The 26577-nt window shown below is 44.4% G+C and overlaps 1 protein-coding gene across 2 annotated transcripts in view; it reads right to left on the bottom strand.

Annotated features, from left to right (window-relative positions):
• FBXO42 (F-box protein 42) overlaps positions 1-26577 on the bottom strand; it is a 90406-nt gene that overhangs the window by 26237 nt on the left and 37592 nt on the right. For both annotated transcript variants that reach the window (XM_007980371.3, XM_007980372.3), the window contains 2 exons: positions 25852-25968; positions 15183-15317 (listed from right to left, as the gene is read on the bottom strand). In XM_007980371.3, coding sequence (XP_007978562.2) covers positions 15183-15317; positions 25852-25968 — 252 coding nt within the window. The remainder of the gene's footprint in view (positions 1-15182; positions 15318-25851; positions 25969-26577) is intronic.

The following is a 26577-nucleotide window of genomic DNA, read 5'->3' as shown; positions in this document are numbered from 1 at the left end:
TCTTTAAGCAAGTACTATATGCCAGGTACTAGAGTCAGCAGTAAATAAAACAGACAAAAAGCCCTCAGCCCCAGGAAGCGTACAGCTTGCTGAGGGGAAGAAAGTGTGTTATATGGTGATAAGTGCAGAGGGAAAAAACAAAACAAAACAAAACAAAACAAAACAAAAAAAACAGGAGGAAAAGGAGTCAGGAGTCAGGGAAGTTGTCCTTTCAAACTGTAGTTAGGGAATGCCTCATAGAGGGAGACATATGAATAAAGACATGTGAAGCAGGTAAAGGAGACAGCCACAAGGACATGCAGGAAAAGTGCTCCAGGCAGAAAAAGCAAGAGCAGAGGCCCAATTGTGAGGTTAAAATACAGTGAGGGGCAGGAATGCAGGAGGCAGAGGTCAGAGAGATGAGGGGACAAGATGATTATGCAGGACCCTGTTTGGCCATACTTTGATCCCTAACTACCGTGTGTGTGTGTGTGTGTGTGTGTGTGTGTGTGTGTGTATGTGTGTGAGATGGCATCTGGCACTGCTGCCCAGGCTGGAGTGCAGTGGCATGATCTCAGCTCACTGTAACCTTCGCCTCCCAGGTTCAAGTGATTCTCCTGCCTCAGCCCCCAAAGTAGCTGGGATTACAGGTGCACGCCACCACACCTGGCTAATTTTTGTATTTTAAGTACAGACAGGGTTTTACCATGTTGGCCAGGCTGGTCTCGAACTCCTGAACTCAGATGATCTGCCCACCTCAGCTTCCCAAAGTGCTGGGATTACATGCATGAGCCACTGTGCCTGGCCCCTAACTACCTTTCTAATACCCACTTGTACCACTCTCCCCTCACATATCCTGGTTCAGGAAAACCCAACCTATTTGTAAGTCCATGGACATACCAAACTCTCTTACCTTCATCCATAGCCTTTTTTCAATGGCTATCCACAGCCCTCTTCCTTTACAGAAGAAAGTGTTCGGTTTTCTTCTGCTAGATGGAGAACTACTTAGGATTAGGAACTCCTGTTACTTAGTACTACACCTGCATACCTAGCATAGTCATTGGATGCTCAATGGTCCTCTGTAGGCTGGGCACAGTGGCTCATGCTTGTAATCTCAGCACTCTGGGAGGCTGAGGCGGGTGGATCACCTGAGGTCAGGAGTTCGAGACCAGCCTAGCCAACATGGTGAAACCCCGTTTCTACTTTAAAAAAAAAAAAAAAATGTAGCTGGGTGTGGGACTACAGCACGTCTGTAGTCCCAGCTAGCGGAGAGGCTAAGGCAGGAGAATCACGTGCATCTGGGAGGCGGAGGTTGCAGTGAGCCAAGATTGTGCCACTGCACTCCAGCCTGGGGGACAGAGCAAGACTCCGTCTCAAAAAGAAAAAAAAAAAAAAAAAAGTACTCTGTAGACCAAAATGATTAATGTCTAACATGTAAAGCATGAAGTCTGGCCAGATGTCCACAGAGACGCAAGCTGTAAGGGTCACTGCAACTCTCTTTTCTTAGAGACAGAGATTCGCTCTTGTTACCTAGGCTGGAGTGCAATGGCACGATCTTGGCTCACTGCAACCCCTGCCTCCCAGGTTCAAGTGATTCTCCTGCCTCAGCCTCCCGAGTAGCTGGGATTACAGGCATGCACCACCATGCCCAGCTAATTTTGTATTTTAAGTAGAGACCGGGTTTCACCATGTCAGTCAGGTTGGTTTCGAACTCCTTACTCAAGTGATCCACCCACCTCGGCCTCCCAAAGTGCTGGGTAGGCGTAAGCCACCATGTCCGGTGGATCACTGCAACTCTCTAGTAGTTAAAGGCTTGGCTGAAGGAGCAAGAGTATGAACAGAGGTAGAGGTGGGGAGAGAGGAAGATTATGCAGGATCTTGTCAGCCACACTTTGATCCCTAACTACCTTTCCTATCCCTGAGACCCAAGGTGGCAGCAAGTAGGATTCTGGGTAAAAGGACATGTTAGTTATCAAAATTTGTGTACATAAAAATCCATAGCTTTTCCTGATGTTATAACTTCTAGCCTTTGCATGAACAATGGGTAGCATTTGATGAATTCTTATGAATATTTCATTTTCATGAAAATAACAATCAGGGTCCCCAGAACATGCAACTGCAAAAATAATCCTGTTGAATGGATGTAAAGTTCTTGTCTTCTTTTTGTTTCTTTCAGATTCCCTAGAGACAAAGCCAGTTTGCCAGACCTCTCATCCAAAGAACCTGATTACTCCTTAGCTAGTATCTCAGTGTATATAAAGATGTCAACTTCATCATCATTTCCCAGAAACGCTCTCCAGCTGAGTACTGTATTGTATGTAATATGAACAAAAACTATGAAAGGTAGGTATTACCATCTCTACCCTAAAGGTAAGGCAACTGGGGTTAAACAACCGGTAACCAGGAAGTGACAGGGCTCAAATGAAAAAGTATGTTTGCCTGGCACAAAACCCATCATTTTTATGGTATTACTAACGAGTCTCCCTCCCTCCTACAATATCTTCCTCACATTACTTTAGGTCACTAGCCCTTAATAATTAGTATCTTTTATTATTAGCCAAGTGGTCTTTCCTCCCCAAACCTCTGTTAACACTTAGTTATACCATCAGATCTTTCTAGATGGAGTAGGACTAAGGAAATGGAGAGCTCTGTGGGATGCTTGCCATGTCTAAAATATCTCTTAAAGTTGACAAGTAGGAAATGAGTGCATATATCCACTGAAACATACAAACAATGTTGATGGCAGCTATCCTCAAAGTAGAAACAGCCCAAGTATCCATCAACAGGAGAACAAGTTTAAAAAAAAAAAAAAAAAAAAAAACCCTGGGCGCGGTGGCTCACGCCTGTAATCCCAACACTTTGGGAGGCCGAAGCGGGTAGATCACCTTAGGTCAGGTGTTCACAACCAGCTTGGTCAACATGGTGAAACCCCGTCTCTACTAAGAATGCAAAAATTAGCCGGGTGTAGTGGTAGGCACCTGTAATCCCAGCTACTTGGGAGGTTGAGGCAGGAGAATTGCTTGAACCTGGGAGGCGGAGGTTGCAGTGAGCCGAGATAGCGCCATTGCACTCCAGCCAGGGCGACAGAGCAAGACTCCGTCTGAAAAAAAAAATAAAATAAAATAAAAAATAATAAAAAAAAATTGGGGGCCGGGCATGGTGGCTCATGCCTGTAATCCTAGCACTTTGGAGGCTGAGGTGGGCAGATCTCTTGAGCCCAGGAGTTCAAGACCAGCCTGGACAATGTGGTGAAGCCCTGTCTCAACACAAATACAAAAATTAACCAGGTGTGGTGGTGCACACCTGTAGTCCCAGCTACTTGGGAGGCTGAGGTGGGAGGATCACTTGAGCCCAAGAGGTAGAGGCTGCAGTGAGCCAAGATTGTGCCACTGCACTCTCCAGCCTAGGCAACAGAGCGAGACTCTGTCTCAAAAAAGAAAAAAAGTGATATATTCATATTAAGAAACACTCACGGTAATGGAAGGGAATAAACTACTGATAGATGCAACCACATAGATGAATCTCAAAAACATGTTCAAAGAAAGAAGCTGGACACAAAATACTACCTACTGTAGACTTCCATTTACACGAAGTTCAAGAACACAGAACTATGCTTTGGGAATCTGAGGCAGGAGGATTGCTTGAGACCAGGCATTGAAGACCAGGCTGAGAGACATACCAATACCCTATCTCTACAAAAACTAAATTAGTCAGGCATGGTGGTATGCATCTGTAGTCCCAGCTACTTGGGAGGCTGAGGCAGGAGGACTGCTTGAGCCCAAGAGTTGGAGTTGCAGTGAGCTATGATAACCATGCCATTGCACTGCTGCCTGGGTGATAGAATAAAACTTTGTCTCACAAAAAAAAAAAAAGAACAGAACAATGCCACAGTGTTAGAAGTCAGAATAGGAGCTGACCTCTATGGGGGTGGTAAAGACAGGAAATGGGCATGAGGGAGCTTTTCTGAGGTGAAGAAAGTTTTCGTATCTTGACCTAGGTAATGATGACATGACTGTATACATATGTAAAAAACAAAATTTCTGAGTTGTGCACTTAAGATTTGCTCATTTTACTATAAGTAATGTATGTCCCCCCCATGCAAATTATGCCCCTTTTTTTTGGGGGGGGGGAGACGGAATCTTACTCTGTCTCCAGGCTAGAGTGCAGTGGCGCGATCTTGGCTCACTGCAACCTCTGCCTCCTAGGTTCAAACGATTCTCCTGCCTCAGCCTCCCAAGTAGCTGGGACTATAGGCGCCCACCACCACGCCCACTTAATTTTTTGTATTTCAGTAGAGACGAGGCTTCACCATGTTGGCCAGGATTGTCCTGATCTCCCGGTCTCATGATCTGCCCGCCTCAGCCTCCCAAAGTGCTGGGATTACAGGCGTGAACCACTGTACCCAGCTATCAAATTATGTCTTAATAAAATACTATTGTTTTTAAAAAAAGAATCGCTAATGTAAAAGCTGGTGATAAACTGTAAACCATGTTCTTACTGGTGTCACATGGACCACCAACTACTTTAGCCAGTAAGCAAAAATATCAGCAATCCATTATAATTAAAATTCATTATATGAGGTTTTTAAGAACCCATTCATCACATAAAATGCATCTACCCTGTAACTCACATACGTAAATCAAATAGTAAGAAACATTTTGAGATTCAGCAGTGGGATTTCAGAAAGCTTACTAAAATGGGAGAGAAGACAAAAAAGGGACACAACATATAAGCCAACAAATCAAATATAAAACCCACAACTCATCATCACTTCTAGAGAGAACTACAGAAAAGAGGAAATTATCAGGGGCACAATTTATTTGAAAAGTAGAATCAATTAAAGCATAGTACACCAGGTGCGATGGCTCATGTCTGTAATCCCAGCACTTCAAGAGGCCAAGGCAGGGGGATCACTTGAGGCTAGGAGTGTAAGACCAGTCTGGGCATCATAGTGAGACCCTGTCTCTACAAATAATAAAATAAAATAGCCACGCATGGTGGTACATGCCTGTAGTCCTTGCTACTTGAGAGGCTGAAGCAGGAGGATCACTTGAGCCCAGGAATTTGAGGCTGCAGTGAGCTATGATCATGCCACTGTACTCCACCCAGCAACAAAAAGCTAGACCCCGTCTCTTACCCAAAAACAGAAAAGGAAAAACAAAAAATAAAAAGCCATAATTCAAGAGTTCATCTCCTTAAGGAGGAATGCGAAATAGCTTCTACGTTTTAAAAGGACAAAGGAGGCCAGGAGTGGTTGCTCATGCCTGTAATCCCGGCACTTTGGGACGCTGAGGCAGGTGGATCACCTGAGGTCAGGAGTTGGAGACTAGCCTGGCCAACATGGCAAAACCCCGTCTCTACTAAAAATACAAAAAATCAGCCAGGTGTGGTGGTGGTACATGCTTGTAATCCCAGCTACTTAGGAGGCTGAGGGAGGAGAACTGCTTGAACCCAAGAGGCAGAGATCGCAGTGAGCCAAGATTGTGCCACTGCACAGCCTTGGCAACAGAGCAAGACTCCGTCTCAAAATAAATAAATAAATAAGAGCAAAGGAGCCTCTTAGAATTCAAGGTGATATTTATAAGTCAATAAATGACTCATCACAGCTCTTACCCACCTAGGAGCAGCACATCTCCTCACAGTATGATGGGAAAACTTGGCCAGATGAGGTGGCTCATGCCTGTAATACCAGTACTTTGGGAGGCCAAGGCGGGCAGATCAGGAGGTCAGGAGATCTCATGTTCTAGCCATCCTGGTTAACACAGTGAAACCCCGTCTCTACTAAAAATACAAAAAATTAGCAGGGCGTGGTGGCGTGGGCCTGTAGTCCCAGCTACTCGGGAGGCCAAGGCAGGAGAATGGCGTGAACCCGGGAGGCGGAGCTTGCAGTGAGCCGAGATTGCACCACTGCACTCCAGCCTGGGCGACTGAGCGAGACTCTGTCTCAAAAACAAACAAACATGGCCGGGCGCGGTGGCTCAAGCCTGTAATCCCAGCACTTTGGGAGGCCGAAGCGGGTGGATCACGAGGTCAGGAGATCGAGACCATCCTGGCTAACATGGTGAAACCCCGTCTCTACTAAAAAATACAAAAAACTAGCCGGGCGAGGTGGCGGGCGCCTGTAGTCCCAGCTACTCGGAGGCTGAGGCAGGAGAATGGCGTAAACCCGGGAGGCGGAGCTTACAGTGAGCCGAGATCGCGCCACTGCACTCCAGCCTGGGTGACACAGCGAGACTCCGTCTCAAAAACAAACAAACAAACAAACAAACAAAAAATAGAAAACTGGAAAACTTGAGAAAATGGCCTGATCCTAATTACATAGAAACTAAACAGCCAAACATTGAGTATGAGCCATGAATTGGTCCATGACACTAGTGAGTGTCCTTGAAACCAAGAGGGTCATTCCTGGGAGGCAGAAGTTAGAAATGACTCTTATGTTCCTCTCCCACTTAGGATTAGCCTTTTATAACCACATTTAGGACATAAAAAGTTAATCTATATAGCATTGGAGATATACAAGGATAAGGCATCATATGAAATGAAACTTGTTGTGGTAATAACAACATGAAGTATTGTTAGGAGGAGATTACATGAATACCTGAGAATAAAGAGAAACAATGCTAGATGGTTTGAGAGTTTTACTCCACAGGTGAACCCAAGAGTAAAAAAAAACTGTTTGTCCAGATGGTAGGCAGACAGGATAATAACATGTAGATTTGAAGGCTGAGAATTCCAAGAAAAGTCATGGCTTATTTTCACTGACACTACCGACTTCTCTATAAAACAAGAGGATTTTATTTTAGATGGTTTTAAGAAAGAATAGAAAAGGCTCATGAGTTTGACCCAATGACAAGTTAAAGGAGACAGGATTTTCAACATGGAGGAGAAAGAGCTAAGGACAGATATTAATACATTTTGGTAATAAATACAAATGAGTAGAAATGGATTATCTCATTCACAAAGAAAATATTAAAACAATGAGATCAATCACTTGTTTTTAAGACAGAATAGAAGCTAGGAGTATATTTGAAAGGCACGTGTGTCCTCTTGTTATATTGTCCGATATTCAGCAGTTAATCATCATCCACTTCTTCCCCAGGGCCACAGATTTGGCATTCTCCTAACACATATGCATATTATAATTTTAAAAATTATTATAAAGTGTTTAGGTGCAAAACAATGTTAAAAAGCAGAGTTGAATAGCAACAAGTACATTAATACATTATTCTACTTTTTTTCTTTTTTCCTCCTCCCTGCCTCCGCTACTAACACATTATTTTTAAAAATTCCATATCCAGGCTGGGCATGGTGGCTAATGCTTGTAATCTCAGCATTTTGGGAGGCTGAGGTGAGCGGATCACTTGAGCTCAGAAGTTTGAGACCAGGCTGGCGAACACGGTGAAACACTGTCTCTACTAAAAATACAAAAATTAGCCGGGCATGGTGGTATACACCTGTAATTCCAGCTACTCAGGAGGCTGAGGCAGGAGAATTGCTTGAATCCAGGAGGCAGAGGTTGCAATGGGCCAAAGTTTGCCACTGCACTCCAGGCCAGGTGACAGAGCGAGACTCTGCCTCAAAAAAATAAAACATAAAAAAATTCCACATCCAGGCTGGGCGTGGTGGCTCAGGCCTGCAATCCCAGCACTTTGGGAGGATGAGGCAGGAAGATAACTTAAGCCCAGAAGTTCGAGACTGGCCTGGGCAACAGGGCAAGACCCTGTCTCAACAAAAAATTAAAAAAATTAGCTGGGCTTGGTGGCATATGTCTATAGTCCCAGCTACTCGGGAGGCTGAGGCAAGAGGATCACTTGAGCCCAAGAGGTCGAGGCTGCAGTGAGCCATGTTCGTGCCACTGTACTCCAGCCTGGGTGACGGAGTGACACCCTGTCTCAAAAATAAATAATTTTTAAAAATCCACATCCAGGCTGGGTGTGGTAGCTTACGCCTGTAATCCCAGCATTTTGGGAGGCCGAGGCGGGAGGATCACCTGAGGTTGGGAGTTTAAGACCACTCTGACCAACATGGAGAAACCCTGTCTCTACTAAAAATACAAAATTAGCTGGGCATGGTGGCACATGCCTGTAATCCCAGCTACTTGGGAGGCTGAGGCAGGACAATCGCTTGAACACGGGAGGTAGAGCTTGCAGTGAGCCCAGATCGCACCACTGCACTCCAGCCTGGTGACAGAGAGAGACTCTGTCTCAAAATAATAATAATAATAATAATAATAATAATAATAATAATAATAATAAAAACAAATGTCAAACTCTCATAACAATGAATTCTAGATAACACTACTTAAATGTTTAATAGGCCGGGCGCGGTGGCTCAAGCCTGTAATCCCAGCACTTTGGGAGGCCGAGACGGGCGGATCACGAGGTCAGGAGATCGAGACCATCCTGGCGAACACGGTGAAACTCCGTCTCTACTAAAAATACAAAAAATTAGCCGGGCGAGGTGGCGGGTGCCTGTAGTCCCAGCTACTCGGGAGGCTGAGGCAGGAGAATGGCGTAAACCCGGGAGGCGGAGCTTGCAGTGAGCTGAGATCCGGCCACTGCACTCCAGCCTGGGAGACAGCGAGACTCCGTCTCAAAAAAAAAAAAAAAAAAAAAAATGTTTAATAGGAACCAAAAACTAAACCTCTCCCAAATATTTATTTTCCACTTCAGTAAATGGCCCCACCATCTACGTAGCTGTGTAAACCTGAAACATAAGTCACCCCTGATTGGCCTTCTCACGCTCCTAAATCTAATTCATTAAGAAGTCTTGGCCAGGCACCGTGGCTCACGTCTGTAATCCCGGCGCTGTGGGAGGCCAAGGCGGGCGGATCACTTGAGGTCAAAGGTTCCAGACCAGACTGGACAATATGGTGAAACCCCATCTCTACTAAATATACAAAAATTAGCCGGGTGTGGTGGCACACCACTGTAATCCCAGCTACTTGGGATGCTGAAACACAAGAATTGCTTGAACCCGGGAGGCAGAGGCTACAGTGAGCTGAGATTGCACCACTGTACTCCAGCCTGGGTGACAGAGTGAGACTCTGTCTCAAAAAAAAAAAAAAAAAAAAAAAAAAAGTCTTGTCAGTTTTTTACTGATATATGCTCATCTGAGTCTTGTCAATATCGATGGCCTTCTATCTAGTCTGGTTTACTTTCTTCCTTTCCTTCATTTCCTAAATAGAAGCAAAATGTGCTTTAAAATGTAAATTGAAGCAGGGAAGGGCAGTGGCTCATGCCTGTAATCCAGCACTTTGGGAGGCCAAGGCAGGAGGATCATTTGAGGCCAGGAGTTGAAGACCAGCCCAGGCAACATAGTGACATCCTAGTTCTACAAAAAAAAAAAAAGAAAGAAAGAAAGAAAAGAAAATTTCCCGACATGGCGGTGCAAACCTGTGGCTCCAGCTAAGCCGAGGTGGGAGGATCACTTGAACCCAGGAGTCTGAGGCTACAGTCAATGAATTATGATTGTGCCACTGCACTCCAGCTTTGGCAACGGAGCAAGATTGTTTCTTTAAAAAAAAAAAAAAAAGTAATCCAGAGATGACATTCCTCCTGTTAAAATCTCAAAGGTTTCTGAGTCCCCACCTTAGTCTGTGAATAAGCTTGCTCCTGTCTTTATCTCAACTCTGCCTGTGCCACTCTCTCCCTTGCTCCTTAGGCTACATCCACAAAGGTCTGCTTTAAGCTCCTCTAACATGTCTTTTTCTTTGCTGCACCAGGCACATGCCATTCTCACTTCCCTCCACTCTTCATTCTTTAGGTCTCAGCCAAAAAATAAACAAACAAACAACAACAAAAACAAAGTCTCCTGTTTAAAGTAGGGCTCCCTTAACAGCATGGGCAACATAGTGAGACCCCATCTCTACAAAACAGTACAAAAATTAGCCAGGCATTGTGGTGCACACTTGTATTCCCAGCTACTCAGGAGGCTAAGGCAGGAGGTCGAGGCTACAATGAGCTGTGCTGGTGCCACTGCACTCCAGCCTGGATGACAGAGCGAGACCTTGTCTCAAAAAAAAAAAAAAGGAGCTCTCCCCTTATTCTATACTTCATTCCATGTTTCCTTCATAATTTACAACAATTTGCTTACTTGCTTTTTGTTTCTTTCCCATTACAATATAAGCTCCATGAGAGCAGGGGCCACAAAAGCAGGTGTAAATGGGAGGAAGTGTTACCTCATTGGAAATGTCTGAGAAGTACTAGCTGTGGGTCTCTTTTAGTGTAAGATCTGTCATCCCAACATTCATCACCAACTCTACCTCCGATACCACTCTTCCTCCAGATACAGCATTTCCATAATTTTGAAAGGAACTAAAGACAAGATTTCACTGGGAGATCACATTAATTCCAACTGGTATAGATGGAGTTGTGTCCTCCACCAAATCCGTATGTTGAAGCCCTAACGCTAAGGTCATGCTATGGTGGAGATGAAGCCTTTGGAAGACAATTAGGTTTAGATGAGGTCATGAGGTAGGCCCTCATAAGATGAATCCCCTTATAAGAAGCACAAGAGGCCAGGCGTGGTGGCTCATGCCTATAATCCCAGTACTCTGGGAGGCTGAGGTGGGTGGATCACCTGAGGTCAGGAGTTCAAGATCAGCCTGGCCAACATGATGAAAGCCCGTCTCTACTAAAAATACAAAAATTAGCCTGGCGAGGTGGCACAAACCTATAATTCCAGCTACTTGGGAGGCTGAGGCAGGAGAATTGCTCCAACCCAGGAGGCAGAGGTTGCAGTGAGCCAAGATCGCACCATTGCACTCCAGCCTGGGCGACAGAGTGACCAAAAAAAAAGAAGCACAAGAGACCCCAGAGCTCACTCTCTGCTACATGAGAACACGCTGAGAAGGTGGCAGTCTGCAAACCAGGAGCTGGGAAGACAGTCCTCACTAGAAGCCAACCATGCCAGACTCTTATCTTGAATTTCCAGCTTCCAGAACCGTGAGAAATACATTTCTGTTGTTTAAGCTACCCAGTCTATGGTATTTTGTATGGCACCCTGAGCTGACTAAGACCCAACCAACAGGAGAATGCTCTAGTCTCATAACCACATGACCAAAATACACATGTAAAAAGACATTTGATGCAGCAGTATTCTCTATCAAGACTCTCCACTCCCAACCAAAAGTGTTCCACTCCTTGCTTGATGCTTTTACTTCTCCAACAGCTATACTTTTGAAGTCTGAACACTGTTAAAGCAAGTATTACCTTCCTGTACATACTCTGTTAGAAGACAACCTCACAATTGACAGTGCCCTATCCTCAGTCACCTTGATGCACTAAAATGAGTGAGTCAGGTACACTATGACTTATAAATAACTATGTTTTATTCAGAAGGATTCACTGACGTTTCAGTTAGGAAGTGATTTTGATTAGGACTCATGATAGCATACAGAAACTTGTCTCAGGGCATCTTACGTGGGGTTTCTGCCTAAATGAGAATCTCATACGACTGTTTTTTATTTTGAGACAGAGTCTCACTCTGCCACCCAGGCTCAGGTACAGTGGTGTGATCTTGGCTCACTGCAACCTCCGCCTCCCGGGCTTGAGTGATTCTCATGCTTCAGCCTCCTGACTAGCTGAGGTTACAGGTGCATGCCACCATGCCCAGCTAATTTTTTGTCTTTTTAGTAGAGATGGGGTTTCACTATGTTGGCCAGGCTGGTCTGGAACTCCTGGCCTCAAGTGATCCTCTCACTTCAGCATCTCAAAGTGCTAGGATTATAAGCGAGAGCCACCAAGCCCAGCCTGTATTTTTGAGACAGGGTCTTCCTCTTTCACTCAGGTTAGAGTGCAGTGGAGCAATCATCACTCACTGTAGCCTTGAACTCCTGGGCTCAAGCAATCCTCCCACCTCAATCTCTCAAGTAGCTAGGACTACAGGCACATGCCATCATGCCCAGCTAATTTTTAATTGTTTTGTAGAGACAGGTTCTCACTATGTTACCCAGGCTGGTCTCAAATTCCTGGCCTCAAGAGATCCTCCTGTCTCAGCCTCCTAAAGTGTTGGGATTACAGGAGTGAACCACCGTGCCCAGCCAGGACTCTATTAAACAATTGTTTTTTATAAGTAGACATTTCAAAAAGCTCAGGTTTTCCTCCTTCTAAAACTAGCCTCTAACTACAGATTAGGGTGAGGGAGTAAATAGATTCTTTGAGACATTTTTGTTAGAAAATTACTTTAAACATTCAGAAGTTTGCACATTTTATCAAAGGGAATATTCCAAAAGCTCTATTTTTAAAAATTCATATTCCATAGAGAATGTAAATGATTGAAGCCGTTATTTCTCCAACATTTCTACTTTGGGAATTTCAAAGCATAATCTTTTCTTTTCCCTCCCTCCCTCCCTGCCTCCTTCCCTTCCTTCCTCCCTTCCTCCCTTCCTCTCTCTCTCTCTCTCTCTTTCTTTCTTTTTTAAGACATGGTCTCACTCTCTCGCCTAGGTGCCTAGGCTTGTATCTGTGGGATCACGCAATCCTCCCACTACCTCACCCTCCCAAGTATCTGGGACTATGGACACATGCCACCATGCCTGGCTAATTTTTTATTTTTATTTTTCGTAAAGATGGGGAGTCTCACCATGTTGCCCAGGCGAGTCTTGAACTCCTGGCCTCAAGGCATCCTCCTGCCTTGGCCTCCCAAAGTGCTGGGGTTATAGGCGTGATCCACTTCACCTGGCCACAAAGCAGTCTTTAAACTTGATGGTTTTTAAAAAAAAGTCTTACTCCATATTACAGGGAGAAATAAGCACAGTAGTTGGCAGAGGCTATGAAGGTCCCCAAACCAGAGCTCCATTTTCACAAGAAAGAGCACCATCCATGCTAAATTATCAAAGGCATAAAGCTTGGTTACAAAATAAAGACAATAATAGTATTTTGTGACTGAAACTATCAAAGCTCCTCTGAAATAAGACCTGTACAAAATCCCAAGCACGGTGGCAATAGGATGCTTAGGCTGAGAAGATCTTCTACATTTTAGAATTTGTAACTCAGCTGAGACTGCAGTAAGCTGTGATCGTGCCACTGCACTCCAGCCTGGGTGACAAAGCAAGATCCTGTCTCAAAAAACAACACAAAACAAAATAGAAGGTGTAACTTCAAATATTAATCAATGTGCACTAAGTGCAGTATGGTACAAAGGGCTAGAAAAGGTTATTCTCCAAAGTACAAAATTCTCAGGGCCCTGAAATAGTTCTAGCTGTCAAACTTTTTATACGATTACCATTTATTATTCCAATAGTTTTTGTGGTGTTTTTTTTTTTTTAAGATGGAGACTTGCTCTATTGCCCAGGGTAGAATGCAAACTCCACCTCCTGGGTTCATGAGATTCTCCTGCCTCAGCCTCTCAAGTAGGTGGGACTACAGGCATCCATCACCACGCCCAGCTAATTTCTGTATTTTTAGGAGACAGGTTTCATCATGTTGGCCAGGCTGGTCTCAAACTCCTGGCCTCAGGTGATCCGCCCCCTACTTGGCCTCCTAAAGTGCTGGGATTACAGGCGTGAGCCACTGGGCCTGGCCTGTAGGTTTGTTTTTGTTTTTGTTTTTTAATGAATGGCATAAACGGCCTTTATTGGTTGTGACAGGAAATGGAAGAGAAGGGGATGTAAGAGCTCCTGCTCCTGGAGTGGTCATCTGCAGATTGGACCACCACCCTTCTACCCTTCAAATGCCAATAATTTTGATAAAGAGGCTGGGTGTGGTGGTTCACACCTGTAATCCCAGAACTTTGGGAGGCTGAGGCAGGCGGATCACGAGGTCAGGCGATTGAGACCATCCTGGCTAACATGGTGAAACCCCTTCTCTACTAAAAATACAAAAAAATTAGCCGGGCCTGGTGGCAGGAGCCTGTAGTCCCAGCTACTTGGGAGGCTGAGGCAGGAGAATGGCCTGAACCCAGGAGGCGGAGCTTGCAGTGAGCCAAGACTGTGCCACTGCACTCCAGCCTGGGTGAAAGAGTCAGACTCCATCTCAAAAAAAAAAAAAATTTTTTTTTTGATAAAGAACTTCATCTACACAAAGCCCAGATCCACCCATGGTATCCACTCAGTAGGCTCCTCCTATATTTGCCTAATGCAGGGAGAAGGAACAGGAACTTAAGTTTTAGGGAAGCAAAATACAGCTTCTTCTCATAAATAGGTTTAAGCCCCTGGCCTAGACATTCACAGTAGCAGTTATAGAAAGGGAAACATAAACTAGCCTTCTTAGCCCATTTAAAACGAGTCATTTAGTCCTACTCCACATTTCTTCCAGAGAGGTGCAGTAACTTATTCATAGTTACATGGAGAATTGGTGACTATGCCAGGAAATGAAACTCATGTCCCCTCACTCTTAGTCCAGTGCCCTTTCTAATATACCACGATGCCTCCTATCTGGTAATCAAAGTAGTAAGGCAAGGCCTAAATAAATAAGGAACTTGCCCACTGGAAACCCAAATGTCCTTAGTACTAAGACTGAGTCCTAATACTAAAAAGCCAAATGAATGTTTTGAGAAAAGCTTGCCAACAAACCTAGCAGAATACTTTATACTCAGGGGACTCTATTTCTCCATCATACCAACCTCTCCAATCTATGCCTCCTCAAATTGCCCTGCCTCATGAGTGCAAAAACCATTGTTTTTATTTTTTCCCCCAGGAGAGATTAGGTCAAAAATAAGAAAATAATCTAGTTTCTTTCTGCCAGATTTCTGGCATAGTGGGACTGAGCAGGAATGTACCTACTGTGGAATCTTCCCACACCCCTGGGTTGTTAAGAGTAACTAGCAGAGGCATGTCCCATACACTCCCCAAATATCTGAGCTGGCAACAACAAAAGATATTCAGAGACCTTAGCCCTGGGACAATAGCTTCTGTCAGTCAACTACAGTTCTCACGACTCTGTGTTTCTGTTCTCACTTCAACCTCATACCAAATGATGTATCACACCTGTATGAGGATACCTGAGAAAACCATGCAAATGAATTCACACAGCAGTACAGCAATTATGGCAGGGCACCATTACTAATGATAAAGTATAATTTAACAAAAACCAAAGACTTACACAAGCATATTACTATTATCATTTACATGGCACATTAAACGTAAGGACCTGAGTCCCAGTAACCTATCCTTGAGACCAGCACCAAAAAGGATCAGGTAGAGTTTCCAAGCCAAAGGAGTCACCTGGTAAGGAGGCAAAGATCAGCATTTCATCTCTTACCTGAAGCCAAAGGTCGGATCCACTCTTTGCTGTTTAGGTCAAGTCTCCAGAGGTCATTGAAAGCAGCATTGCAGCTGCTCTGGGTACAGCCTCCAAACACATACATAGACTGATTAGCATCATAATAGCATGCGCCTAGAAAGAAAATACACAAATAACTGCTGTGAAAATTCTGAGTCCCTTCCAACATTTTAACCATAACATATACTTTTCAAAACTCATTTATTTCACACATTCAGCAATTTTGTTACCAAGTACCAAATTTCTAATACCAGACTCTTGGCTTCAGGTGGATCAATATACTACCCTTTAAAACAAGGTCCAGAGGAAAGCTATGAAAATTTTATTTCTGAGCACACTAAGCAAGTTGACAATGATGTAACAGTGTAAGTCCAGCAAGAACACATAATAATTCAGATTAAAGGTGCTCAAATGAGGGAAATTTCAGCACAGCTACATAATCTAAATCTGCATCATTATCCTCTAGAGCTAAGCAAAGATAGTGCCAACACATGTACTCTGTCCTCCCATTCCTTTCCTACAGTCCTCCTATTGTTTTTGTTTTCAAATAAAACCTGAAGCACAAATCAATAAATGAATCTCTTTTTTTTTTGAGACGGAGTCTGCCTATGTCAGCCAGGCTGGAGTGCAGTGGCACAATCTTGGCCCACTGCAACGTCTGCCTCCCAGGTGCAAGCCACCACACCCAGCTAAGTTTTTGGATTTTTAGTAGAGATGGGGTTTCACCATGTTGGCCAGGCTAATCTCGAACTCTTGACCTCAGGTGATCCACCCGCCTCGGCCTCCCAAAGTGCTGGGATTACAGGCATGAGCCACCATGCCCGGCCAATAAATGAATCTTTTTATGACACACAATGAAACTATTTTAATCAATACTATGAAGTAACCACACAGAAAGTCCAATGTGATTGAAGAAATACAGTTTTTATTAATTCCAAAGGCCAGTGGGGGAAACTCAGTGGTAGCATGGCCTTGGACTAGTCCCAAAGCAACAGATTGAAAAAGCATGGAAATCATTAAGTCCCAATACGTATCCAAGAGCTACCAAGGCATGCTGGTCGGTGCTGACTAGAAAACCAGTACAGTAACATTTAAAAAGCACCAAGATCTCTAAGAAAAGCCTTTTTTGATTAGATGATTGCATACACATCACCAGGCATTCCTAAGAAAAAGAGGCAATGACTATGAGAAGGGCTGTTACCCTAAAACTACAAAGACCAAAGCCAGAGTCTAGACAAGATGCACGAGTGCTAGGTTCTGCCACCTTGCAGTCTCTACCCTTTGGAAATGACAATCACATTCCTTACAGTCTTGCATTTGCCGTCTTGGACTTCAGGAAGAGGCCCAAGCAAAGCTTTCCTTGCCATCCATTTCATGCATGCAGGAGGTAAAAATAAAATAAAATTAAATTAAAAAAAAAAAAGACCTCTCAGTGTTCATGTGAAACTAATGGTTCAGTGTCAAATAAAAGGAAGGGGAAAGGAAAAAGAAATTAACAGATTTAGGCCAGGCGCAGTCGCTCATGCCTGTAATCCCAGCACTTTGGGAGGCTGAGGCAGGCGGGTCACGAGGTCAGGAGTTCAAGACCAGCCTAGCCAACATGGCGAAACCCCGACTCTACTAAAAATACAAAAATTAGCCAGGCATGGTGGCGCATGCCTGTAATCCCAGCTACTCAGGAGGCTGAGGCCAGAGAATTGTTTGAACCTGGGAGGCGGAGTTTGCAGTGAGCCGAGATCATGCCACTGCACTCTAGCCTGGGCTACAGAGCAAGACTCCATCTCAAAAAAAAAAAAAAACCAAACAAACAAGAAATTCACAGACTCATTACACTGTGCATGGCTTTAATGATCATCTAGCATATCTGTAGGTCAAATTCAGTTTAGCACACCAATATTTTTAAGGTCTCAAGGTCTCTTCTGAACTCTGGCACTAGTTACCCAAGTTCAGAAAAAGGGAAATGCTACTACTGCTGACTCATCCAATGCCACTGCTATAGTCACCTCTGTGATATACACTAGCTCTGGGAATAACCTTCACCCCTGCCCCCTTTTTTTTTTTGAGACAGAGTCTTGCTATGTGACCCAGGCTGGAATTCAGTGCCACAATTTTGGCTCACTACAACCTCCACCTGCCAGCTGCAAGCGATTCTCCTGCCTCAGTCTCCTGAGTAGAAGTAACTGGGATTACAAGCACATGCCACCACACCCAGTTAATTTCTGTATTTTTAGTAGAGACAGGGTTTCGCCATGTTGGCCAAGCTGGTCTCGAACTCCTGACCTCAGGTGATCCACCCGCCTCAGTCTCCCAAAATGCTGGGATTACAGGTGAGAACCAATGCGCCTGGCTCTTCACCGTTTTTTTTTTCCTTAATTCAGTCCTCCTGTTAGACCTCTGGGACTCTCTACAGTAAGAAGGCCAAGTCAGAAAACTGAGCAAGTTAAGAGGTAATGAAAGCAGTATGTTTAGTGCCTTAAACCTCATAATCTCAGTCAGTGGAAGGGTTAAATCCAAATTATCTGACCTCTGACACTGGAATAATGGAGCTGCAGGCTTTTAAAATTACCAAATAAATTAGAGAAAACAGATACCATCTAGCCATCAATAGGCTCACGCCTGCAAAATATTTACTGTATCCCCAGAACTCTATTAAGAAGTCAAGTGCAATGAATCCATGGCTCACATTTCAGATCTGTTAAGAACTACAAATAACAGGCTGGGCACAGTGGCTCCTGCCTGTAATCCCAGCACTTTGGGAGGCTGAGGCGAGTGGATCACCTGAGGTCAGGAGTCTGAGTCCAGTCTGGCCAACATGGTGAAACCCCTCTCTACTAAAAATACAAAAATTGGTCTGGCATGGTGGCATGCGCCTGTAATTCCCAGCTACCCAGGAGGCTGAGGCAGGAGAATCACTTGAACCTGGGAGGTGGAGGTCACAGTGAGCCGAGATGGCGCCACTGCACTCCAGCCTGGGCGATAGAGCAAGACTCTGTCTCAAAAAACAAAAACAAAAAACAAAAGAACTACACATAACAAAGGATCAAGTTAGAAGACATTAGACAAACAAGAGGACAATTACTGGAGCCACATTTTAATCTCCACTAAAGGAGCTCAAATCCAGACATCCTGGTCCTCTTAGACCTATCTTGACCTAGTAATCCTAAAAAATGGGGCAATTTTGAAATGAGCCAACTGGTACCAGGTTGGGTCAGTAAAAGAACATTCTTCTCCTCTTGATATTCCAGACCTCCAGAAAAAGAAATTAGCTTCTATGACTTCTTTATTTATTTATTTTTTGAGATGGAGTCTCACTTTGTCACCCAGGCTGGAGTGCAGTGGCATGATCTCAGCTCACTGCAACCTCCGCCTCCTAGGTTCAAGTGATTTTCCTGCCTCAGCCTCCCAAGTAGCTGGGATTACAGGCGCCCGCTACCACGCCCAGCTAGCTTTTGTATTTTTAGTAGATACGGGGTTCCACTATGTTGGCCAGGCTGGTCTCGAACTCCTGACCTCAGATGTTCCGTCCAACATCTGGGAGGCCAGATGTTTGGCCTCCCAAAGTGCTGAGATTATAGGCGTGAGCCACTGTGCCCGGCCAATGTCCTATGACTTCTGAAACCTTAACTAGCGTTCATTATAACATTGCTTAATAAAACAAATTCAAGATTTCATAACTAAAAGAGTCAAGGGTTTGTTACATCTTCCAGTTCCTCATAGATAACTTCTTGGCAGCTGCTTCCTTAGTGTAGCAAAAGAACACAGTGGCTTTATTTTTCAAAGAGGTAGCAAACATTTTTCCTTTTTTTTTTTTTCCTCGAGACAGAGTCTTGCTCTGTCGCCACAGCTAGAGTGAAATGACACAATCTCAGCTCACTGCAACCTCCGCCTCCTAGGTTCAAGCGATTCTCCTGCCTCAGCCTCCCAAGTAGCTGGGATTACAGGTGTGTACCACCACGCCTGGCTAATTTTTTGTATTTTTAGTAGAGACGGGGTTTCCCCATGTTGGCCAGGCTGGTCTTGAATTCTTGACCTCACGATCTGCCCGCCTCAGCCTCCCAAAGTGCCGGGATTACAGGCAGAAGCCACCATGCCCAGCCCACATTTTTCTTCTATATTTGGACTGAAAACCCAGCCAACATGCTGGGCCCTGAGGTCCTTACCACAGGTATTTTACTCCCATACTAAAATAGGGCAATTGGCATTTTCCTGCTTCTCTTGAGCAAACAAAGGTTTCTGGAAGAAGAGGGCAGCCCAAAGTCTGCAAAGCTAATGGCACTAAAATGGCAAGTTTCACACACTACTGTATTTTCAGTGACCAGCAGTCAATCATCAACAAAGTTGGGAGAGGAAGGGAGTCAATTTAGGCAGCTATATTTAGAACTCAGATATAATGGAATGAGAAAATAACTATCAATAACATGCTTAATTATTATTTTTTGAGATGGAGTCTCACTCTGTCGCCCAGACTGGAGTGCAGTGGCAGGATCTCGGCTCACTGCAACCTCCGCCTCCTGGATTCAAGCGATTTTCCTGCCTCAGCCTCCCAAGTAGCTGGGACTAGAGGTGTACACTACCACACCCAGCTAATATTTGTATTTTTGGTAGAGACAAGTTTCACCATGATGGCCAGGATGGTCTCAATCTCTTGACCTCGTGATCCACCCGCCTCGGCCTCCCAAAGTGCTGGGATTACAGGTGTGAGCCACCACGCCCCACCACTCTCAACTATTTTAAGCACCCTAGCCTACTGAACTTTACTTATTGCCTGTGTTTTATTTAAGACACCTATATATTGATCTAGGGGGGTGGGCAGGGAGGAAGACCCAACAAGTTCAAATGAACCTTTAAGGAAAAAGAATTTGAGCAACTCCCAGTACTCCAGTAGTAATTTCCCTTTTCACAAGTTCTCCACCCAAACAGAACATTTTCCTTTCAGAACATCTAGACCATTAGAATGTGCTATACAGTTACAGCTCACAGTACAGTATGAATACTAGGCTAAGAAATAATACTGAGAATGTCTATTCCAACTGATAAATCTCTTCAAGTTTTCTGAAATGGGCTTAGTTTACAAGATACATACTAATCATCCCTATTAAAATACAAGTCAAATGGTCACAATTTAATTACACACAGAGCAAGCAAACAGTTCTTCACAGTTCTGAATACTTCTCCGCTATTCTATAATCATCTCTAGTGCAAGATCTTCCAGTAGTTCCATCTTTTCCATGGTGTATGGAGCATTCGATAAATGCTCACTAAATGAATGATAAGCTTTAGTATTTTCAGACGTCAAATTCTCTTTTGTTTCTTCACCTGTCTCCAGGGAAAGATCCTGAGGCATTTATCCCATGCTTAAAGAGACTATGCTGCCATGTGTCTCACACCTACAAGCCAGAACATATTTGATAAGGTCTCTAATTACATAACTATGGAAGAAGCAAGGGTGGTTATCTAGTCTGGGCCTGCTGGCTCCTGCAGGAGCATGATGAGCATTGTGTATGGAACTACTTGACTGTATGTGACGCCTACGACACTGAAACATTTTTCAAAGCATGATGTTGGGGACTCAGGAGACGCCTACTGCAATCTGAAAAGGACATTCTACATTAATTAAAGCTTGCATGATTAGCTATGCACACATTCACCAAAAGGCTAGAATTGGTCTTTAATTTCTTTTTTTTTTTTTTTTTGAGACAGAGTCTTGTTCTGTCGCCCAGGCTGGAGTACAGTGGCGTAATCTCGGCTCACTGCAACCTCTGCCTCCCAGGTTCAACTGATTCTCCTGCCTCAGCCTCCCAAGTAGCTAGGATTACAGGCATGCACCACGACGCCCAGCTAATTTTTTTATGTTTAGTGGAGATAGGGTTTCACCATGTTGGCTAGGCTGGTCTCCAACTCCTGGCCTGAAGTGATCCGCCTGCCTCGGCCTCCCAAAGTGTTGGGACTACAGGGGTGAGCCACTGCACGTGGCCCTAGAATAGGCCTTTTTACTTCACCTGCCTTTTTTGTCCCAGACTTTTCCATAGGAAAGACGCTGTACTGTGCATACCTTTGTTGCACTTAAGTCCACAAAAATTATTGGGTATCAAAATGTATTGATATCAAATTTAGTAGATATCAACTATGAACAAGGTGTTGTGAAATAGTACAAGACGGCTTGGCACGAAGGCTCACACCTGCAATCCCAGCACTTTAGGAGGCTGAGACAGGCAGATTGCTTGAGCCCAGGAGTTTGAGACCAGCCTGGGCAACAGGGCGAAACCCCATCTCTACTACAAATACAAAAATTAGCTGGGCGTGGTGGCAGGCACCAGTAATCCCAGCTACTCGGGAGGCTGAGGCAAGAGAATTGCTTAAATCTGGGAGGCAGAGGTTGTAGTGAGCCGAGACCATGCCACTTCACTCCAGCCTGGGTGCCTGAGTGACAGAGTGAGACCCCATCTCAAAAATAAGAAAAAAGAAACAGTACAAAAATGTCTAAGACATGGAGCCTGTCTATCTTCTTCTTTTTTTTCTTTTTTTGAGACAGAGTGTTGCTCTGTCTCCCAGGCTGGAGTATAGTGGCCATCTCAGCTCACTACAACTTCCGCCTCCCGGGTTCAAGTGATTCTCCTGCCTCAGCCTCCCGAGTAGCTGGGACGACAGGCGTCTGCCACCACTCCCAGATAATTTTTGTATTTTTAGTAGAGACAAGGTTTCACCATATTGGCCAGGCTGGTCTCGAACTCCTGACCTTGTGATCTGCCTGCCTCGGCCTCCCAAAGTGCTGGAATTACAGGTGTGAGCCACCGCACCCGGCTATAGCCTATCTATCTTCAAGTAGACAACAATCTTGTTGGAGAGACATCATCATCATCCTACCTTTTTACAGCTTAAAATATATACATATATTTTAATTTTAAATAGAGATGTTGCCCAAATTGGTCTCAAACAGCTGGGCTCAAGTAATTCTCCTGCCTCGACCTTAAAACATATTTTGACAAGTGTTTTCTTAAATGCATTTCTCAGCAATCTATGGCACAAACAGAATTTGTCATATCCATTTTTCAGGCAAAGAAACTGTGGGTCAGACAAGCCAAGAAACTTGCTTCCCACATCCAAAGGTCTTTCCTTTTTAGCATGCAGCCTCTCTCACACAGATAATAACAGCAAAAGACAGATGGTAATAAATAATGGAGGAAGGTATGAACAGTATATTAGGGAAGCAGAGAGGAAGAAAAGAGCTTAATATCTATGGTGAGGAATCTGAGAGAAGTTGGTTAAAAAATGTGGCTTTTGATTTTATCTTTGAGATGACTTTTAGAGAACAGGACACTTTCAGTCAATTAAGAAGGGCAGGCCGGATGTGGTAGCTCATGCCTGTAATCTAGGCACTTAGCAAGACTGAGGTAGTGTATTAGTCCATTTTCACACTGCTATAAAGAACTATCCAAGACTGGGTAATTTAAAAAGGAAAGAGGTTTAACTGACTCACAGTCCCACATGGCTGGGGAGGCCTCACGAAACTTACATTTATGGGAAGAAGGCAAAGGAGAATCAAGCACCTTCTTACAAGGCAGCAGGAGAAAGAGCACAGGGGAAACTGCCACTTTTTTTTTTTTTTTCTAAACAGAGTCTCACTCTGTTGCCCAGGCTGTAGTGCAGTGGTACAATCTCAGCTCACTGCAACCTCCACCACTGGGGTTCAGGCAACTCTCCTGCCTCAGCCTCCCAAGTAGCTGGGACTATAGGCACCTGCCACCACACCCAGCTAATTTTTGTATTTTTAGTAGAGACAGGGTTTCATCATGTTGGCCAAGCTGGTTTCAAACTCCTGACCTCAAGTGATCCGCCCTCCTCAGCCTCCCAAAGTGCTGGGATTACAGGCGTGAGCCACAGCACCCAGCTGAAACTGCCACTTTTAAACCATCGGATCTCATGAGAATTCCTTCACTATCACAAGAACAGCATGGAGGAAACCACCACCATGATCCAGTTGCCTTCCACCAGGTCACCCCCTTGATACATGGGGATGGATTACCATTGGAGGAGATGATATTTGGATGGGAACACAGAGCCAAACCATATCAGTCAGGCAGACTGCTTGAGCTCAGAGGTTCGAGACCAGCCTGGACAACATGGCAAAACACCATTCAACTTTTCAAAAACTAATAGAAAAAAGAAAAAAACGGAAGGGCTAATAGGGAAGGTTAAGACATAACAAGGAGGTTCATGTGGCTGAAGTCTGGCTACCTAAGGATGCAGCAGTGAGTCAGGCTGAAAGGTAAGCCAGGTCCTTGAAAGGCAGGCAGAATGAAAACTACATGCAGCACACTAATGCTGAAACTTGCTGGTGGAAGAATGGAAGGCTAGCTGCACGCTTCAGACTTGCAGTATTTCCCAACAGGAGCTCTTGTCATTTGGGGCAGGATAATTTTTTATTTATAGGACTGTCCTATGTACTACAGGATGCTATGCATCCCTGCCCCTTGCCTACTTCATGCTTATACTGCTTTTCAGTCAAGACAGTAAGCAACGACTTTACAGATTTCTTACAGATTTCCAAATGTCATAGGAGGAGATACTGTCCCCAGTTTTAGAGGTGGTTATTAATGGTCTTTATTCCAGGTTCACATGAAGAGAGAAGAAAAGCAAGAAGATCTTTCTTTGAGACAGAGTTTCGCTTTTGCTGCCTAGGCTGGAGTACCATGGCACGATCTTGGCTCACTGCAACCTCCGCCTCCTGGGTTCAAGGGATTCTCCTGCCTCAGCCTCCTGAGTAGGTGGGATTACAGGTGCCTGCCACCACGTCTGGCTAATTTTTTATCTTTTTAGGAGAGACGGGGTTGCATCATGTTGGCCATGCTGTTCTCAAACTCCTGACCTCAGGTATCTGCCTGCCTCGGCCTCCCAAAGTGCTGAAATTAGAGGTGTGAGCCACAACACCTGGCCAAATTTGTTTTTTTTTTTGTCCCTGAGACAGAGTTTCGCTAGTGTTGCCCAGGCTGGAGTGCAATGGTGCAATCTCGGGTCACTGCAACCTCCGCCTCCCAAGTTCAAGCAATTCTCCTGTCTCAGCCTCCCATGTAGCTGGGATCACAGGCACGTGGCACTACGGCTGGCTAATTTTTTTTTGTATTTTTAGTGGACAGGGTTTCGCCATGTTGGCCAGGCTGGTCTCAAACTCCTGACCTCAGGTGATCTGCCCACCTCAGCCTCCCAAAGTGCTGGGATTACAGGCGTGAGCCACCAAACCCAGCCCAAATTTGTATTTTACAATCGATACTTGTCACATTCAAAATTTTTGTAGGAGTCCATTTAAATTTTGTATTTGCTGAACATATACTATGTTAAAACAGTCATTATATGATCTAGTACTAAAATCTGACTACTCTCTAAGCAAGATCTTAGAAATACCCTCATGTACAGCTTTCCTTTGTTTTCCTCTTAGATAATGTGAGATGTTTAAAATTCTAACCATAACACCTTGACCACTTTGGAGTAGAGAAAAATCCAATGAAAAAGCAGAGGGCTGGGTGCAGTGGCTCATGCCTGTAATCCCAGCACTTTGGGAGGCCAAGGTGGGTGGATCACGTGAGGTCAGGAGTTCGAGACCAGCCTGGCGAACATGGCGAAACCCCATCTCTACTAAAAATACAAAAATCAGCTGGGTGTGGTGGCACACACCTGTAGTCTCAGCTACTCGGGAGGCTGAGGCAGGAGAATCGCTTGAACTCGAGAGGTGGAGGTTGTGGTGAGACAAGATTGTACCACTGCACTCTACCCTGGGCAACAGACTCCATCTCAAAAAAAAAAAAAAAAAAAAAAAAAAAAAGCAGAATATAAAATTATTAACAAACTGCCTACAATATATTTAGGCTCACACTTTTCCCTAATTCGGGTTATAAAATTAATATAAACTCTCATTTTACATTCTCTTCATTAAAAAGTCAGACAATGGCCAGGCACAGTGGCTCACACTTGTAAGCCCAACATTTTGGGAGGCCAAGGTGGGAGGATCGCTTGAGCCCAGGAGTTCAAGACAAGCCTGGGTAATACGGTGAGACACCATCTCTACAAATAATTTTTTAAAAATTAGCTAGGCGTGGTGGCATGCACCTGTGGGCCCAGCTACTCAAAAGGCTGAGGCAGAAGGACTACCTGAGCCCAGGAGGTCGAGGCTGCAGTGACACATGATCACGCCACCATATCACAGTCTGGTTGACAGAGTGAGACTCCATTTCAAAATAAATAAATAACTAAAAGTCAGATAAAATGCATGCTGTGGCCAAGTGCAGTGGCTCACGTATGTAATCCCAGCCCTGTGGGAGGCCAAGGCAGGCATATTGCTTGAGCTCAGTTCAAGACTAGCCTGGGCAACATGGTGAAACCCCATCTCTACAAAAAATACAAAAGTTAACCAGGCGTCCCCAGCACTATCTACTATCAGTAGTCCTGATACTCAGGAGGCTGAGGTGGGAGGATCACCTGAGCCTGGGGAGGTGGAGGCTGCAGTGAGCTGTGATTATGCCACTGCACTCCAGCTTCGGCGATAGAGTGAGACCTTGTCTCAAAAACAAAGCAAACAAAAAAACATGCCTCCAAAGAAGTTTCTGGAAATATGACCACAGGCAGGGTGGAATCTGCTTTCACAGTAAATACTTACTGTGCGAGAAGCGCTGAGTGATTGGGGTTCCAGGATAAGGATAGGTACGGCTCTCCCACTGAATGTTTCCTTCCTGGACAGCCTTCATGAAACCATGATAACACTGATGGGCTACACCTAAGACAGAAAGAGCAAATCCTTCAGTCCAGACACTTAACTTATCCATCAAATTATTAAAACTGTGTCTATTACCTGTTTTTATCATTTTTATAAAACAAGTTTCTTTTTTTTTTTTGAGACGGAGTCTCACTCTGTCGCCCAGGCTGGAGTGCAGTGGCGCGATCTTGGCTCACTGCAACCTCTGCCTCCCGGGTTCAAGCGATTCTCCTGCTTCAGCCTCCCAAGTGGCTGGGATTACACGCACCCGCCACCACACCCGGATAATTTTCTTTTAGTAGAGATGGGGCTTCACCATCTTGGTCAGGCTGGTCTTGAACTCCTGACCTTGTGATCTACCCACCTCAGCATTCCAAAGTGCTGGGATTACAGGCATGAGCTACCACGCCTGGCCTATAAGACAAGTTTCTTTGAGGAATTCCAAATTTATCTGATTTTCATTCAAAGGAAAGAAATTTTTTAAAACTGAAAGGCAATCCTTTCGGTTTATCAAAGTCCAGGGAGGTTAAGTGACATTAAAAATTACAAAATTAGCTCACACTGTAACTCTAGTCCCTTTTATGTTATGTTATCTCATAAAGCAACATATTAAGATAATTGATCTTATTT

Source organism: Chlorocebus sabaeus, chromosome 20 (genome assembly GCF_047675955.1).
Source record: "Chlorocebus sabaeus isolate Y175 chromosome 20, mChlSab1.0.hap1, whole genome shotgun sequence".
NCBI lineage: Eukaryota > Metazoa > Chordata > Mammalia > Primates > Cercopithecidae > Chlorocebus > Chlorocebus sabaeus.
This window is presented reverse-complemented; position numbering and strand designations above follow the sequence as displayed.